General features: G+C 45.5%; 1 protein-coding gene across 2 annotated transcripts in view; it reads left to right on the top strand.

The window, feature by feature from the left end:
• CHRDL2 (chordin like 2) overlaps positions 1-18,461 on the top strand; it is a 58,211-nt gene that overhangs the window by 21,650 nt on the left and 18,100 nt on the right. For both annotated transcript variants that reach the window (XM_061629650.1, XM_061629652.1), the window contains exons 2-8: positions 2,197-2,309; positions 5,535-5,628; positions 7,225-7,370; positions 10,521-10,614; positions 13,578-13,627; positions 15,378-15,546; positions 17,851-18,045. In XM_061629650.1, the coding sequence (XP_061485634.1) occupies positions 2,197-2,309; positions 5,535-5,628; positions 7,225-7,370; positions 10,521-10,614; positions 13,578-13,627; positions 15,378-15,546; positions 17,851-18,045 (861 nt within the window). The remainder of the gene's footprint in view (positions 1-2,196; positions 2,310-5,534; positions 5,629-7,224; positions 7,371-10,520; positions 10,615-13,577; positions 13,628-15,377; positions 15,547-17,850; positions 18,046-18,461) is intronic.

Here is an 18,461-nt window from a genome sequence, read left to right on the forward strand (position 1 = left end):
CATGAACAGGGAGCATGTTAGCCACTAAGAAGAGTCTTCTACGTGTCCAACAATGTGCTTCCTTGTCCTTTCATGCTAATTGGAGCCAATCAGAGCGAAAGGATGTGAGTCAGTTACTGAGAAGACTCTTCTCAGTAGCTAACCCATGCTGATTGGCTCCTAGGGTAAGTGAGAAGTAAGCTTCATGGCAAAGTTCCTTGGTCTCCACACTTAGTCCCACACTCGGCTTCATTTCAGAGTTCTTAAAATCAAAATGTTTCTGGCAACATTTAGCCCCTACAGAGAGATTGAGAGGGTGGGAAGGTTTATGCACACAGCAGTTTTATTCTGGTTCTATAATTCTGCAACTGCAGAAGAGACGGTGAATCTTGAGGGTGTGGCTGTGAGGGAGCGTGATGTGACTATTATGAAGGCACCCTACACTTCTGAATGTGCCACTACACTACTTCCCCCACCCCCCTAATCATGGGAGCACCTTGCTCGCACCTCTCTCTCTCCGTTTTTGTGGAGCTCACAGAATGTAAATCAAGTACACACCTGACAAATGTTGGAGGGCATGGCACACCCTAGAAGGAAGCACATATTTTCTTGATGATAAACATGAGCCCAATTTGTCTCTACAACCACAGACGGGTATCTCTTGCTGATTTTCCTGTGTGAATACTAGATAGGAAAGGTGGAGAGTGTTATGGCAGGGGTAGGGTAATCGTTTCAGATTTACATGGTCTACTCCCTCCCTCTCCTAGAATCCCCTAGCTCAGGGATTCCCAAACTGGCCCACTGTGGTCTATGAGCTTCATTCAGGCGGTCCGTGGCATGGCTGCAGATGTGTGGTTGAAGACGCATGTCGACACATCCAGCACATCAAATATACACGTTGATTTCTAATTGTAAATTGCTTCTTATATGGAATCCAAATTGTGATGCAATAAAATGCAATATATACTGTAAGAAGTAAAAGAAGTAATAAACATACAATTAAAAATCATAAAGCATCTAGCACAGCACATTACAATTGCTATAACAGGTAGGAAAAAAATCATTAAGTGGTCTGCCAAGACCCTCGGCAATTTTCAAGTGGCCCACATGAAAGAAAAGTTTGGGAATCACTGTCCTAGAATCTCCCTGGGCCATCAATGTGTGTTAAAGTTATCATGCAAGAGTTCATACTCAACACCTCTTAACGGTTGCTCCTGAGTTGCTTGAGCACATATTTTGTTATTTAGCGAATTTAAGAACATAAGAAGAGCCTGCTGGATCAGGCCAGCGTCCCATCTAGTCCAGCATCCTGTTCTCACATTGGCCAACCAGGTGCCTGGGGGAAGCCCACAAGCAGGACCCGAGTGCAAGAACACTCTCCCCTCCTGAGGCTTCGGCAACTGGTTTTCAGAAGCATGCTGCCTCTGACTAGGGTGGCAGAGCACAGCCATCATGGCTAGTAGCCATTGATAGCCCTGTCCTCCATGAATTTGTCTAATCTTCTTTTAAAGCCATCCAAGCTTTAATACAAACAATAGAGCCATTCCTACAAATGTACAAGTAATATTTCGTAAATGAGTGGGTCACACTTCAGGGAAAGCCTTTTTGGACAAAAACATCTTCAGTAGGTGCCTAAATGACATCATGACGTAGCGCGCCTGGCTTATTTTGGCTGGTGACTGATTCCAGAGGGCTGGAGCTGAAAAACTAAAAGCCGAGTGCAAGCATAGCGACCTCTGGGCCACGCTGTACTTTTAGTAGTGCCCCATCTGAGGACCACAGCTGCTGGGCAGGGATATATAAGAGAAGGAAATACCTTAACCAAGTGCCTTGCTTGGAGATGATGATTCTTCTAGCCCAACGTTCTCCACAGGCATCCCAGCAACTGACAGAAGCTGAGCAGCCCACGGGAAATTGCCTGTTAGGCCACTGGTTCACCTGCAGACTACTTTCTGTTTCCTCCATGTTATGTGTTCAGGAGGAGGAGGAGGAGAGGAGGAAGCACTGCAATATTTCTGCTTGATCGGCAGAGCAGGATTACCCAGGGGCATCAAGCTTTGCAACATAATTTGAATTTCTGGGAATCTCAGCTTTCATTGAAGGATAATCTGCCTGCTCCCCCATGTGGAGGGACAAAGCAATTTGGGTTGATTCCCCTCCCTGTTGCTCTTGGTCTCCCCACTCTGAGCATAACATTCACTTTGTTTTGATTTCCAGGTTTGGATGTCTCCTGTATGTTTAACAGCAAGAAGTACAAACCAGGAGAGAGCTGGCACCCTTACCTGGAGCCACAGGGGGTGATGTACTGCATCAGATGCACCTGCTTTGAGGTACCTGATAAAACTCCAGATTGTTTGGTGGTGACAACCACTCTTTCCCTTGCCCCTCTAGCAAGATCTCTTATGAGCTATAACAACTTGAGCGACAGAGCTTGTCCGCAGCTATCCACAAAACTGGAAAGACCCACAAGGCCATCATCTCATCCAGCTGTCTGCCCCAAAAGACAAGCACCTATGCCCCCCTTTATGCACACATCCAGAAAGGCAGGAGTCACACTAACATAGATGCAGAACAATGCACAGCAAAGGAGCCTTTGTAAATAAAGCAACCACATGGGTAGGGTTTGAACACGCAGCCCCTTCCGTGCATTTGTTTATTTATTGTGTGGGTGTGAGGCAGGGGTGTATTTTATCACCCTATTTGTTTAATCTGTACACAGAACATATCATACGGAAAGCGGGATTGGACCAAGATGAAGGAGGTGTGGAATTTGGAAGGAGAAATATCAATAATTTAAGAGATGCAGACGATACCATACTCTTAGCAGAAACCAGTAATGGTTTGAAATGAATGCTGATGAAAGTTAAAGAGGAAAGCACAAAAGCGGGACTACAGCTGAATGTCAAGAAGACTAAAGTAATGACAACAGAATATTTGTGTAACTTTAAAGTTGACAATGAGGAAATTGAACTTGTCAAGGATTATCAATACCTTGGCACAGTCATTAACCCAAATGGAGACAATAGTCAAGAAATCAGAAGAAGGCTAGGACTGGGGAGGGCAGCTATGAGAGAACTAGAAAAGGTCCTCAAATGCAAAGATGTATCACTGAAGACTAAAGTCAGGATCATGACCATGGTATTCCCGATCTCTATTTATGGATGTGAAAGTTGGACAGTGAAAAAAGTGGATAAGAGAAAAATCAACTCATTTGAAATGTGGTGTTGGAAAAGAGCTTTGCGGATACCATGGACTGCGAAAAAGACAAATAACTGGGTGTTAGAACAAATTAAACCAGAACTACTTTGGACACATAACGAGAAGACATGATTCACTAGAAAAGACCATAATGCTGGGAAAAACGGAAGGGAGTAGAAAAAGAGGAAGGCCAAACAAGAGATGGATTGATTCCATAAAGAAAGCCACAGACCTGAACTTACAAGATCTGAACAGGGTGGTTCATGACAGATGCTCTTGGAGGTCACTGATTCATAGGGTCGCCATAAGTCGTAATCGACTTGAAGGCACATAACAACAGCAACACAGCTCTTCCTCCTACTGGAGCACTGGGTGGCTAACAGCAATCTTGAAACCATACAAATGTCATAGCATCATGAAACAATAAACAGAAGCACAATAAAGTTGCACCTGCTTTTTAAAATACAGCAGCAAATACCAAACCAAAGCACTCTGCACTCTACTGAGAGATACATAGCTAGCCACCAAAATAACTGCCAAAATAAATGTTTTGGCAAAACATAAGACCAAAATGTTGGCGGTGTTGGAGTCAATCTATTCTCAGATAAGCTCTATTCATACATACTAGGTTTTTGTTTTCTACTTCTTGTGGTCTAAGACCTATGTTAATGAACTGCTCAGATTCAGTCCCCCATAAAGTTATGAAGAGGTGGTAATCTTAGACTTGCGGTGTCTAATTCAAATGGATTTTAGGGAGCAAAGCTCCCACCTAGCAGAGGCCCAGGAACTCCAAGCAATGTGCATTATCCCATAATTGCTAATTTAGTTGAAGGGTCCCTGGGCCTTATTTACTATTAAAAGTGTCATTGGCTGTTCAGTCCCAGGGTGCCAGCTTTCACAACTCACCTCCTCTCAGGGTGGCCGTGTGTCCTATTTTACAGAGGACAGTCCTTTATTTCAAGGGCCATCTGGTCCAAGTTTAAAGATAAAGAGCCGTAAGAAGGGAAGGCAATGGGGGCCTTGAAGCTGCCCATCAACAGTGAGCAGACTGAGCAGATGCACTGATCACCTGGACACTATGGTTAGATGTATTGTAATTTACCCCTTGCTGGATCGTCACCTTGCAGTGGTGAGTAGGCTTGCGTGTTCCAATGAATCCTGTGAGTGATGCCGTCAGGAGTCACATACGCCCAGCAGGGTCACCCGTGGTGATAAAGTCAAGGGAGAGGAACCAGACAAAGAACGATCCAACAATGTCCTCAACGGCAGAACAGGCGGAGGATAACAATGGCTGTGAAGGCAGATGAAGGCTGCAGCAGATAAAATACTTCCAATCATTGTGGTATTCCATGCCATTGGATCAAAGCCTTTTTCTGTCAAGATTGTGTGTTGATCGTTGTGCGCCTATCTCCCCACATAAAACAAATTCACGCACAGATGTCTTCCAACCAAACCAAATATGTGGGAGGCTGTGTGGAACCAGAATTGGCCTCCACAGTCACTTAGGGACCCACTGTTAAAGACCTTATCTTGGAAGACAATCTTACTCTGCCACGAGTGATTGCCAATGGAAATGATTGTAATTTAATAGCACTTATTTCCAAATCTGCATCTATACATATGGGGTAGCATAGGCATATTTTAAGCAATCAGTGTCCTCTTTTGACCTCTTTTCTGGTGTTAAAAGTAGCCAGCATATCTTCCCTGTTCTATTACCAATTCATTCTAGTTCAGGTTAGGAACAATGCACCCCTGTCCCAACTCCAAAGATCAGGAAAAACATCCTAGCTGGTAGAGCAGTACACCAATGAAACCAATGACCTAGGGAGGTGGTGGGCTCTCCAACACTGGAGGCTTTCATGAGGCAGCTGGACAGCCACCTGTTGGGAATGCTTTGATTTGAATTCCTGCACTGAGCAGGGGGTTGAAGTCGATGGCCTCTTCCAATTCTACTACTTCATGATTCTATGACCACAACCCAACCCCCCCCACACCATTTTGACATTGGGAATGAATGGTGTAAAATTAATTGTCTTTATGTGCATGGGCTTAGTTTTGCTTAACGTGGCCTACTTTCATTAATTCCCATTGAAATTGTTCAGATATTAATTTATTTGTATGCATTTTCACACTCACACATACGCAAAACTGATAAGCATTGATAAAAGAAGCAAGCAAAGGAAAAGGAAAGGCATGGAGATGTTTCCAGACTTTCCCTGCAGTTGTGACCACTAAGAATGATCTTCTTGAAAAAACTGTGACTCCTATGTCAGATAGCTAAATTGGGCAGGGTTTATTTTGAGGAAGAAAAACAGACCAATACTTCAGCTTCATTGACTGTCCTCTTCTCCACCCAGGATACCAATGTAAGCTGCTCCCAAATTCAGTGCCCGGCTCTTCAGTGCCCGAATCCCATCAGTGACCCTCACCAATGCTGTCCCAGGTGCCCAGGTAAGTGGATTTGAATGCCCCGCTCCCTCTCTGGCCATTTTGTGTACATCTAAACCTTCCATTCCCATTAGCAGCCTTTCCTTCCCCAGTTTGTCATCACACATTTAGATATTATCATGGCCTGGCCCAGATGGACCAACTTACTCTTCACATTCCAGTGTGTTCCTAGGTAGGGATGGGGAAGGAATTCAGTTCAGTTCACATTTAAAGGCGAACCCACCCAGTTCTCACTTTTGAAACAATACATTAACTAAACACAGCCATCCTTCAACATGTGCACTTCTGCAAATTTCGGCAGTGCAGTTCTTGAGCCGAGTAATGTGTGCAAAAGCGCATGTACTGGGTTGAAGTGTGTATATAAAGCTGCCTTGGGCTCCTGCGTGCTGCTCTGGGCTCCTGCCCGGAGGAAGGGCCAGATATAAATCAAACAATCAAATAAAATAATAAATATATAAAGGCATATACAAATGGATCACATTGGGGAAAATATGCTTTGCAAAAATGTGTATGTTAGGAAAAGGTGTATACCAAAATGTGTATATTGGGAGAAATTCGCATGAAAATGCTGATTAGTTTTCACACACCAAAAAATCACAAACTGATAGGAAAATGTGGAGAACTGAACTTAAGACGGGGGGGGGAAGAGAAATGGAAAGAACTCAAAATTATTATTTATTTATTACATTTCTACCCCGCCTTTCTTTTCATGGTAGAAACCCAAGGCGGCTTCCATATGCTTCCCAGGCAGTCTCCCATCCAGGCACTGTCCAGACCTGACCAGGCAGCTGGCCTCATGTGCCTTCGGACCATAGCCTGGGACCAAATTGATAAATGCACCCATCTGTACTTCCTGGGGTGAATATTTACCACACAAGGAACAGGAGAAGTCAAACCAGTTTCCACCTTGGCCCCTCGCTGGGCAGCTTTTCTACAGCCCCTTTCCAACCCAGGAGCTTCTCGGTACTGAGGGTACCATGGCCCATGTGCCCCACTTTACAGGGGACAGTCCTCTGTTGGAAGGCTGTCCTGTCCAAGCCCAGATTGACGATAAAAGAATCCTGAGGAGGGGGCTTGATGCAACCTTGTTATGGGACTGTGAGCACACCAAACATGTGCTCAGCTACCTCTGAGTTATGGGCCCTCCTGGGCAAATTGCTGTGGGGAGGCGGCTGTGTAGGGTCGGAAGAAGGCATCGTTTTTCGTTCCACCCTGTGTTCATCACACACAGCAACTGTTTACGTTCCGCTGCAGTTTGTCTTCTGCCCAAAACTATGTTATTTGTCTCGCTGCCCTCCGTGGTGAAATTATGCCATTTTCCTTGTTCTTACTTTATTCCACCCCATTCATTTCAGTGCAAAGGAAATGCAATGCAAAGCAGGGGAAGAGATGTAATTAGTTACATACTGTTTGCAGACTGAAAGTGACAACTGAAAGCTGGATCGATTTCCATGTCAGAAAAGGAATAGAAAAGCAAACACTGGCAATTTACACGTCAGTTTCTTTTGAATCCGCCAACGTTCCTAGTTGTGCAGAAATGTTTTCAGTCGGGGAAATATGCCAGGGTTTTTTTTGTCTGCCCCTCCTCTTCCTCTGCAGAGCTGCTCATTCCCTCTGGAGCCCAGACACCCACCAATTCCTCCTGTCAGTACAACGGGACGACATACCAGCATGGCAACATTTTCACCAACAGCGAACTCTTCCCTTCCAGGCAGTCCAACCAGTGCGCTCAGTGCAGCTGCTCGGTAAGTCTCTTAGGACAGGGCTGGGCAGACTGGGATCTACTGGTAGATCTGAGTGATCTGCAGTACTAGATCAGCAAGGAGTCTGCCTCCCAGCTAACAGGAGCACTGAGGAAAGTGCTCCTTTTGACTTTTAAATTAGGCTGCTAAGATGTATCCAGGAGTGGATTATTCTGTGACAAGGACTGTGTGCTCAGATCTGGTTCGGAAAACAAATCCCTGGGCCAAATATGCATGTGGAGGCCCCTTTCAGCACCTTGGACAGTGCCTTGAAAGTTCGGAGCGGATTTCACTGCCCCACTGACATGGACCCAGGTGCTCCCACTGTTCTAAGAGTACGTTTGCACCCGGCTCCTGTTGGTGGATCTCACAGAAACACCAAGTCAGACCATTGGTCCATCCAGCTGTGTATTTACACCGATTGGCAGCGGCTCTCTAGGATTTCAGACCAGGGTCTCTCCCAGTCTAAGCCTCTGGTAGATGGTGGGGTCTCAACTTGGGGCCTTCTGCAAGTGAACCAGATGCTCTAGCACAGAGCCATGGCCCTTAATAATAATAATAATAATAATTTAATTTGTGGGTCGCCTATCTGGCCAATGGCCACTCTAGGCGACGTACAATTTAACAACAATACATTACATCATAATAAAATACATCATAAAATACAATATAACAATAAAACAATAAAACAGTTCCAGTACAGAGTAGTAGGCTATTCGTCGTAAAAATTTAACCCTTCCCGTAAGTCCCAAAGGCCTGTCTGAAGAGCCAGGTCTTCAAAGCTTGGCGGAATACATTCAGGGAAGGGGCATGTCGAAGGTCATACGGGAGGGAGTTCCAGAGAGTGGGGGCCGCCACTGAAAATGCCCTCTCTCTTGTCCCCGCCAACCTAGCTGTTTTAGTTGGTGGGATTGAGAGAAGGTCCTGTGTGGCTGATCTTGTTGGGCGGCATGGTTGGTGGCGCTGGAGGCGCTCCATCAGATAAACTGGGCCGAGACCGTATAGGGATTTAAAGGTTAATACCAACACCTTGAATTGGGCCCGGAAAATAACTGGAAGCCAGTGTAGGTCGAACAACACGTAGAGCGCATTACAGTAATCCAACCGAGAGGTGACCAGGGCATGTACCACCAGTGGGAGCTTAGGGGATGACTGGCTGAGGAATTTGCAACACTGGAATGAGCAGGCACTGGAGAAGTGCACAGCAGACTATATAAAGGTTATGGAAGTGTGGCTGAAATGTTGCTAGATCCAAAGGAGAGAGCGATCGCCCCAGTTTCCTAACCTTACAGTGGCAGTATGTGCTGGGGGGGGGCCTGAACACTACTCCGGTGAATGAGCTGGGATGAGGGGTCCCTGTCATTGAATGCCTCCAGTGTCGGAGAGCCCACTACCTCTCCAGGTAATTGGTTCCATTGTCATATGGCTCTAACAGTTAGGAAGTTTTCCAGATGCACCAAAGGCTTCTAAAATGTGCGGTGGCTGACACAGAATTGTGAGCAGATTTGGTTCTCATCCAACAGGGCTCTTAGAATCATAGAATAGTAGAGTTGGAAGGGGCCTATAAGGCCATCAAGTCCAACCCCCTGCGCAATGCAGGGATCCAAATCAAAGCATTCCCGACAAATGGCTGTCCAGCTGCCACTTGAGTACCTCCAGTGTCGGAGAGCCCACTACCTCCCTAGGTCATTGGTTCCATTGTCATATGGCTCTAACAGTTAGGGCGTTTTTCCAGATGTTCAGTCTGGGCTTGGCTTGGGCAGAGGCAGCTGCCCTGGAACTTGCGCATGCAAAAGATGTGTGATGCCACTAAGCACTGTTCATCCTTAAGAGCAAGCAGAGAAAGGGCATGTATAATGATAGCACTCCCCAGGCCCCTGAGGGGCTGTCGCATGGAAGAGGGCAGAGACCTCCTCTCTGTGATGCTCTAGAGGGGACAAGTCTAGCCTCTCCTCCAGGCTGGTGGTTTATGTTTTGTTTTTTGGTGAGTCAGCATCTGATATGTGCAGATCAGCTGAGGAGGTGGGTTGCCATCCCCTTTCTTCCAAAAGAATTACTGTTGCACAATGCGTTTTTGTTGTTGTAAAAAACGAGGCAGCTGTTTAATTATTTGGGGTGGGTGGAGGAATTAGCCAGTCACTGTAATTATTATTTGTATTGTTTTTATAATGGCGTCCCATATTTTATCGTTGTACCCTGCGCTGACATTTTATGATGTGGCGGTACAGAAACAGGAAAATGAAATAAAGTAATTGCTGTGATGACCGGGCAGAAGGCAATTTGCATCTCCATCATAGCCCTGGGTTGGGAGGAGAGTTTCTGTCCATCCCCACCCAGCTCTGTATCGTCTCTATTGCCACCCCACCTGTGGCTGCTACCAAAATTCCCAAGGAGTTTTGGGAATACAGAGGCCAGATCAGGATCCTTGAACTACAACTCCCATCAGCCCAATCCAGTGGCCATGCTGGCTGAGGCTGATGGGAGCTGTAGTTCAAAAAGTAACTTTTCCAAGCTCTGGATCAGGGTTAGTCAACCCTCCTATAGGTATTTCCAATCCCACCACTTTCTTTAATTTGAATTCATTTCTCGCCCTCCCTTCATCGCACAAGTATTCCCAGGGCAGCACACATTTCAAAAAACAGTGCAATCCCACATAAAGCCTCTTGTCACAAAATAAAACAACAGACCAAAAACAGCATATATAAAAACAGAGGAACTGCAATTTGTAAGGTATTTCAATAGGCTCGGGGAGGGAGAAATATTGGAATCCCCTCCGGGTTTTAGTCCAGACTTTCAGCAGCTTGGACAGCTCTTTGAAAGTTCAGACTGAAACCCAGAGCGGATTCACTGCCCCATCAGAGCCACCAAACTCCACTGCTTAGCGCTGAATAACATCAAGGTAGGATCCAGCCAAGCCTACCTGGAGAGGCTTCATCGAGTTGCTATCCCACTTTAGAAGGCAGGAGCACACAGAAAGCTTTTTCAATCAGAGACTGGACATCCATGCTCCGGTAACCTCCTGGTTAGACTACTGCAGTGTGTTGTACGTGGGGCTGCCTTTGAAGACAGTTTGGGAACTGTAGTTAGTTCAAAACACATCCGCTAGGAAGTTGACACTTCTGATGACGTCTTGGGTCTTCATGTGTTTCTCAGGAAGGTCAGATTTACTGTGGTCTGGTGACCTGCCCAGAGCTGTTGTGTGCCTCACCCGAAACCATACCGGACTCCTGTTGCCAAGTCTGCAGAGGTAATATAAGCACCATTCCCACCACCCCCAGCATCCCTGGTCCTCACGCCACAGATCTTTTAATGGATGGGGTACGCAGCCAGAGCTCTTGTCCTGCTGGCAGACAGTGCCCTCTGCTAACCTTCCCTTGGCTGTTCGGTGCAGGAATTGGTTGCATTTTCTCGTGCCATCTCAAGCTCTTTCTGCTGTCTGAGAGGAAAATGGTTTTTTCCTCTCCCTGCTTGCGTTCAGCTCTGTGTGGCGATGGAAACGCAAGGGTTTCCTTTCTGAGTTCTCCTTAAGAAGATGTTTTTTCTTCCTCCTGCACCATACAGTGAATGGATACTTTAACTTTGGAGTAAGGGACGAGGGGTTGCACTCGGCAAGGCAGGTGGGAGAATACAGTTGCCCCCCCCTCAGTTTCTGGGGCAGGGTAGATTGAGTGTCCCCTGGAGGTCATTCCTGTTTAGCTGAGAGCCCCCAGAATTTTGCAGCTGCCCATTGACTTGGGATGGTCCAGTGGATTTAGACAACATGTGGGTGGGCAGAAGGATGATAGCAGAGGCATTCGTTTACAGTAGGGCCCAATGGACCCTCCCCACATTACACCCCCAGACCACACTCCTCATCAGCCCTGATTCACCCCCTCTTTACCTGTCACCTGAGGCCCCTCCCCAGGCCACAAACCCTTCTCAACCGCACCCCCTCTTGGCCCCACTCCTTGAGTGCTTCTGCCTGGCTGGAATGCGCCTTTGAACTCCAGTGACAATGCCTCTCGTAATGGGCTGTGCTCTGTATTCAGCCAAGGCCCGAGCCGAACTGCGCCTCTTCGGAGTCATTTGGGCCTTGGCTGAGATGGCCCAAGATGGCTATGGGTGAGGTACGGCAGCCCAGAGTGATCCAGGGCTATCAGGGCGTAGGTCAGGAAGGAGAAAGTCAGGCTCAAAAGGCGCCTCTTTGTAGGAGAAGGCCGTTGCCTGGCTTGTCCACCCTACCTCGCTTCCTTCCTGCCAGGCCTCCCCAAGCCCTGCACTCCAAATCCCCATTGCCAGCCCCTTTGTGCAAAGCAGCAGCACCCCACAGCAGGGAATCCTCTTGCTTATCAGCTGATAAACGGGAGGATACTTCCTGCCACGGTCACAACTTGTTTGCAGGTGGCTGCCCTGCATGCAACGAAGCTGCTCCTGAACCAGCAGCAACGCTCTGGGTGGAATTGTCCCGCTTGTCAGCTGATAAGCGAAACAATTCCTTCCTGCTCTGGTTGCACCTGCCTACTCTTAGTCGGTGGGGGGCAGGGGGAGGAGATGTAGTGTCTTCTTCTCCCCTCATTTTAAATTTAAAAAAGCCCCATAGCCCCGTCCCTTGAATATCTTTCGGGATGGATCCAGGGTGGGGCGAGTGGTCCCATCTTCGGGACACAGCAGATTGTTTCTCCTCGGGGCCTACAGTTTGGGGGCACGAGGCAGAGAGAGAGGGCCGTGCACAGCTCTAAATCTTGTTTCCCTGGTTGGAGGGCAAAGTGGAGTGTGTGAGCATGTGTAGGAAGAAGCCCACTGTACAAAGGTAACGTTTACATGAATTGCCACACCCACTTTTGCCACTGGCCCCACCCACTCCTGGCATGTGGCCCTTACAAGGTTGCCCAGAAGGGAATGTGGCCCTTGAGCCAAGAAAGGTTCCCCAGCCCTGGTTTGGGGGGTCAGTTTCCTTGAGAGGTGTGTTTTGCTGTCATTACATCTGTTTGTTGATACGTTAGTTGAGGAGCAGGCAGACAAACTTTGGCAGGCATCAGTTTTCCCTAGCCAACAGTATAACTTTGCATCATCCCAATGCTACTTCACGTTTGTCGGGCAGAGAGCCCAGATGCACTGACCTTTCAACAGGCTACAGCAAACCCCAAGGTTGTGCTGCAAATGAAATGCCAGAAACCCTGGGAAGTGCAGATCCAAAGCAACCTCATGGAGTGACAATTATCTGGCTTTCCTGAACAGAAGGCATTATAGCAAAAGTGGATTAACTTTTGCGTTCTGTGGATTTATCTGTATTTGATTTAAAATATTTCTATACTGCCCTTCATCCGTAATTGATTCCAAAGTGTCCTTAGAAATAGGGTTGCCAGGTTCCTGGCCTGAGACTGATCCTGTATCTTTAGGAGAAGAGAAAGCCAAGTGCAGGTGTTCTTGCAACCCTGTAATGGGAAAAGCCACAAGGTGGAATTCTCCCTTCCCCCTGGCCAACTTTTAAAGGTCCTCTTGGAGGCCTGGCCTGGCAACCAAGAGGTCTTCTGTATCTTTAAAAGTTGTGGAGGGGGAAGGGAGAATTCCACCTTGTGGTTTTTCCTATTACAGTGTTGCAAGAACACCTGCACTTGGCTGACTTTCTCTTCTCCTAAAGATACAGGATCAGTCTCAGGCCGGGAACCTGGCAACCCTACTTAGAAATGATTTTAAAGTTAACTTTAAGTTGTGTTGACGTTAGGTGCAACTGCCAGCATAACTTTAAAATTGGAAATGTTTCAGGCAGGTCATCTGCCTTCTCAAAGAACTGCATGTAATTTTTTTTAAAAAAATTAAAAAGTTCACTTGTTATCTTTGAAGAGAAAAAAAGGAAATAAATGCTCAATCATTTAAAAAGGGACCACAAAAGTGCTTTTGGGAGGTGGTAGCAATAGGGGACAGGAAGGGACATGATGTCACAGGTGCTCGCCAGTCGATGCTGTGCACAGCTGGCTTCTCCTTAAAGCCGTGAATCTGGATTTCCCTGTACTTGATCCTGGAAAGAAAATGGTTCTTTTGGACAAAATACTGTGAGTGTGTTAGAAAGCGGCTCCAGAACTCAAGATAATATTTTGGCCTGATTAGGAATTGGAATGAATAATTAGGACAGAGTAATTCTAGTGAACACCCTAGACATAGACAGAATGAGTGTATGCCTATGATGAGAAACTCCCACCTAGATCTATGTACTTTCTTTTCTTTTTGCAGATGGTTCCTATGAAAAGTTGATAGAAGAGCCCCAATTATACAGAGGTGCTGTAAGTAAATCTTTCACTTCAAAATGCAACTGTGTCTTTAAAATCTGTGATTAATTAAAATGCAGGGGGGTTGACCTTCAATATCTGTGATAGCAGATTATCTCATGTGCAAGATTCAAATGTGATCGGTCCTCAAAATGTGCCATAGTAATTATCCCTAAAGAATGGGGAATGCTCAGCTTTCTTCAGGTATGATTAGTGCTCTGAACCTTAGTATGTTGCCTGGGATCTAAAGAATGTACATGAAAGAGAATTGTATGTGCAGCTGTGGCTTTTTACTATAGCAGTTTCCTGCCACCCGTTAAAGAGACAAGCCACTGTTCTCTCAAAACTGGCTTGTCTTTTCAACTACCAGTGGGAACTCCCACACCTAAAGTAGCTTTCATTGTGTGCTCAGACCTTTATTCCACTTGCACATCTCTTCTTTATAGAATTAAATCCCACTGGCTTTCTGTGGAAATTACTAATATGGGGAGAGCTTTCTGTATGCCATGCTAAAAAAAAACATAAAAACCCTGTATCATGCAATCAGAACTTTGCACTCAGAAAATTTGAATCCTGTGTATCTCTGGCCTGCATAAATTATGTAAATTTATTGAATGTTATGCAAATTGAACAAACCATGTATTATTTTGATTTCCACACCAACATGCACCGAGTGTAAACGTGGGCCTGGCTTTCACAAAACATGTTTTGTGATTTGATGGGTGCTGAGTAGGTGTATGTGGCTTCATGAAGCCATACTATTTATTTAATATGATTTATTAAATTTCTATCCTGTCCTTCCTCTCAAAGGAGCCCAGGGTGGCAAACAATGAAATAGCAAAAATAATACAAAATAAATAAATAAATAGAAACAACCAGATATCCTTGCAGCCGAGTAATTTCAAGGTTTTCAGGGAATAACATCTTTCAGCCATCAAATGCCTAAACCAGGAATTCTGCCTAATGTAAAAAATGAGGGAGACAGATGCACCCCACTAGGGACGGCATTCCATAAGCTGGGAACAACTTCTGAGAAGGCCCTGTTATGGGTAGGCACCAGCAGGGCAACCCCCAACAGCAACACATTCAACAGGGGCCTCCTTGGCAAGTGAATGCCAAGGCTGGGGTAACAGCAGCTGCCAGCCACGACAGCTGCATGATAGAGTCTATAAGAGTTAGACCATCAGGTGAGTGAGTCAGACTCATTCTTTTAACTTATTCCCCCATTTTTTTTAAAAAAAATGCAAATATAACAGAAAAAAATAAACATCTGCTCTCTTTAACAATACGAATAATCCATCAAATGGGTCCTGCAAGCCCCGATGGTTGCAAAGAGGCTTCTGCTTCAAGGTTGGAAGGATAAACACCCACCATCCGTTACTCAATGGACTGAAGATCTTACCGCCTTTCCTACGTCTGAACATATATCTCATAATTGGCAATCTCGTTTCAATATCTATTTGGATCTATGGATGGCCTATATTAATAGATATTGAAATGAGATTGCCAATTATGAGATATATGTTCAGACGTAGGAAGGGCGGTAAGATCTTCAGTCCATTGAGTAACGGACGGTGGGTGTTTATCCTTCCAACCTTGAAGCAGAAGCCTCTTTGCAACCATCGGGGCTTGCAGGACCCATTTTTGTCGTCCGTCTGTTACTCCCCACATCACAGGGATATAATTTAACAATGTTGCTTCTGTACTGAGGCAGGAACCTCTCTGCAGAACTGACTGGGTCTCTCCTTGTTATCTGGCTCTCCAGAGGCACCCGCAGTACCAATGCACAGGGGGCGCTGGGGGCAAAGGATCCTCTGAATCAGTTGACTCCCCAACGGGCGCTTCGCTGGAGTTTCTCCCTAAGAGCATCAAGAACAAAGGCGGAAGTGGTGGGACGACTGTCAGAATCATTCTGAAAGAGCAAAACAAAAAAGGTAATGTCAGCTCAGGCACACAGGCAGCACCTTCCCAGCAAAGGCCGCCGGATCCTTCCCACGGGCTGCAGGAGGTGGTGGTGGAGGAGACTTGGTTTTCCACCTTTCACCCTAAGGTCCCGGGGCAGGTTACAACTAGGGTGGCCAGGCTCAGGGCCTGAGACTGATCCTGTATCTTTAGGAGAAGAGAAAGCCAGCCAAGTGCAGGTGTTCTGGCAACCCTGTAATAGGAAAAAACCACAAGATAGAATTCTCCCTTCCCCCTGCACAACTTTTAAAGATACAGAAGACCTCTTGGTTGCCAGGCCCAGCCTCCAAGAGGATCTTTCAAAGTTGTGGAAGGGGAACGGAGAATTCCACCTTGTGGTTCTTCCCATTGCAGAGTTGCAAGAACACCTGCACTTGGCTGACTTTCTCTTCCTCCTAAAGATACAGGATCAGTCTCAGGCCATGGACCTGGCAACCCTAGTTACAACAGTTTAAAATATGACATTAAAAACAGTTTAAAACAAATTACAATTGCAGCAGTAGGGTGGGTCCTAAAACTATGCGTCTCAAGTGTCAAGGCTATTGCTATGGAAACATGGCAGTCAGTCTGGAACTGAGCACCATTTCTCTATTGCAAAGTAGTGTCTGCAGAGGTGGGAAGAGGCTTGCTTGCTTACTGAGGAAAAACATTCTTCTAGGCTTTTTCTAGACAGTTTACAAAAATTAAGATAATGACAAAATGAAAATGACGATCCTAGCAAAAAAGCAGCAGATTAAGAGTGCGCTTAAAAGACAGAGTTTTAAAGGACCAAGATACCTTAAAAAGCCTGGTTGAGTAATGATGTCTAAAAGACAACCAATTTGGTGCCAAGCAGACCTCCCTAGGGAGGGCATTCCGCAAATGGAGCGCCACGGTTGTAAAGGAAGAAAGAATGCCCTCTCTCTTGTGAAGGGCTCCTTCGGAGGACTTGTTTATTGAACATTCATCCTGATGTGCTTGCAGAAATCTTAGGCAGAGGTTAGACTGTGTCTGGTCTGTAGCAAGCATTTGCTCTGATTTGCTTGTGGGGAGGTTATGCAACAATGAGCATTCATTCACTTGAGAGGTATTTATACATCTTCCCACTGATAATTTGTTCAGTGCATTTCTCCGTCACTTTCCTAACCTCAGCGGTGGATTTGGAAACGTGATCCAACAGAACATGTTGCTCCAGTCTCAGCAACCAGCCTAGATTTATTCACTATCCTGAGAGTGACAGTTGCATACGGGTGATACAAATAGTTTTATATATACACACACACACTTGTGTGTGTGTATATATACACACTTTCCTTTATCTGCTTAATTAGTTTGCTTCTACCGGTCATGGGAAAGGGCAAAAAAATACCACACTTCGCCCTGAACCTCCAGCTTTTGAGATTTCAGCCAGGAATTACCCACATACTTTTAACTGGATCAGAGAATCTAGGGAACAGAGGCAAGTAGAAACTCTCAGCGGGGGTGTAGAAAACACAGCATCGTCTCTTGAGTCTAGAATGTTATGAACTGCAGACTGTTTCTCAGAGGCACCTGAAAATATACCCTAAAAGGAACTCCGTTAAACAGTCATTAGGGATGAAAGAAAGCATCCATTTCTGTTCTGACCTGCGTTTGTCACATGCAGCACTGTTTCCATTCTGCTGCAGTTCAGCTTCTGACATTGGTCTCGCTGTCCACTGTGGTGGAATTTTACATAACTGATTGCGTAATTAATTAAATTGCTGTTATGTTATTCCACACCATTCATTTCAATGCAGAGGAAACACAATTCAAATTGGGGGGGGGGAGTAATCAATTACATATTGTTTGCAGGTTGAAAACAACGACAGCAAATACAGATTCTATTTGCTGGATTTATTTCCATTCTGGGACAAAATAAACAAACATTGGCAATTTCCGCTTCTATTTGTGTCAGAATTCTCCAATGTCCTTAACAATAATATTTTCTGTTTGCTAAAATAATGTATTAAATCCAAAAGGAACTATAGGCTTTTGGGTTGAAAAGTTATAAGACATTCCTACTTGCACCCTTAAGGACTACAGACTTGTTTCTTTAAAAAATTGAAAGCTGTGTTTCTCCCCCATACACCAATCCCTGCTCTAATTGACTCTGTTGCCATGAACCTGCAAAACATAAACCACCCTGGACTGCTGGGAGGAAGGGCGGGATATAAATCAAATAATAAATAAATAACATAAATAAGTCCCAAATGATCTGGATGTGAACCAACCCCTTTATTTTCACAATTTTCACCTGTGATCTTCCCTCTCCCCAGCTTGTGTGTACAATGGGAAGACCTACTCGCACGGGGAAGTGTGGCATCCCACGATCCGTCACTTTGTGCTCTTGCCTTGCATCCTGTGTACCTGCAACGATGGGAGTCAGGATTGCCGAAAGATTACATGCCCCAAAGAGTACCCTTGTGAAAAGCCTGAAAACGTAGCTGGGAAATGCTGTAAAGTTTGCCCAGGTAATAAAATTAATTGATTGCATTTCACTGCTGCATATTACCCCTGTGTGTACCGGACCGGATTACTAGGAAGAACAGCAGCCTCAACTAAAGAAGATGCCTTGTTTGCTTTGTACTGATTCGAGGCATCTGGTTGGCCACTGTGAGGAACGGATGCTGAACTAGATGGGCCACTAGCCTGGTCCAGCAGGCTTTTTTTATGTTCTTATTTATTTATTTATTATACTAGTATACCGCCCCATAGCCAAAGCTCTCTGGGAGGTTTACAGTAACTAAAAACAAATACTATTTAAGATACATCTTTTAAAAAACAATTTAAAACACAATTTAAAAATTTAAAACAATATAAAACACATGCTAAAATGCCTGGGAGAAGAGGAAAGTGTTGACCTGGCGCCGAAAAGATAACAGTGTTG

Source organism: Rhineura floridana, chromosome 5, assembly GCF_030035675.1.
Source record: "Rhineura floridana isolate rRhiFlo1 chromosome 5, rRhiFlo1.hap2, whole genome shotgun sequence".
Classification (NCBI taxonomy): domain Eukaryota; kingdom Metazoa; phylum Chordata; class Lepidosauria; order Squamata; family Rhineuridae; genus Rhineura; species Rhineura floridana.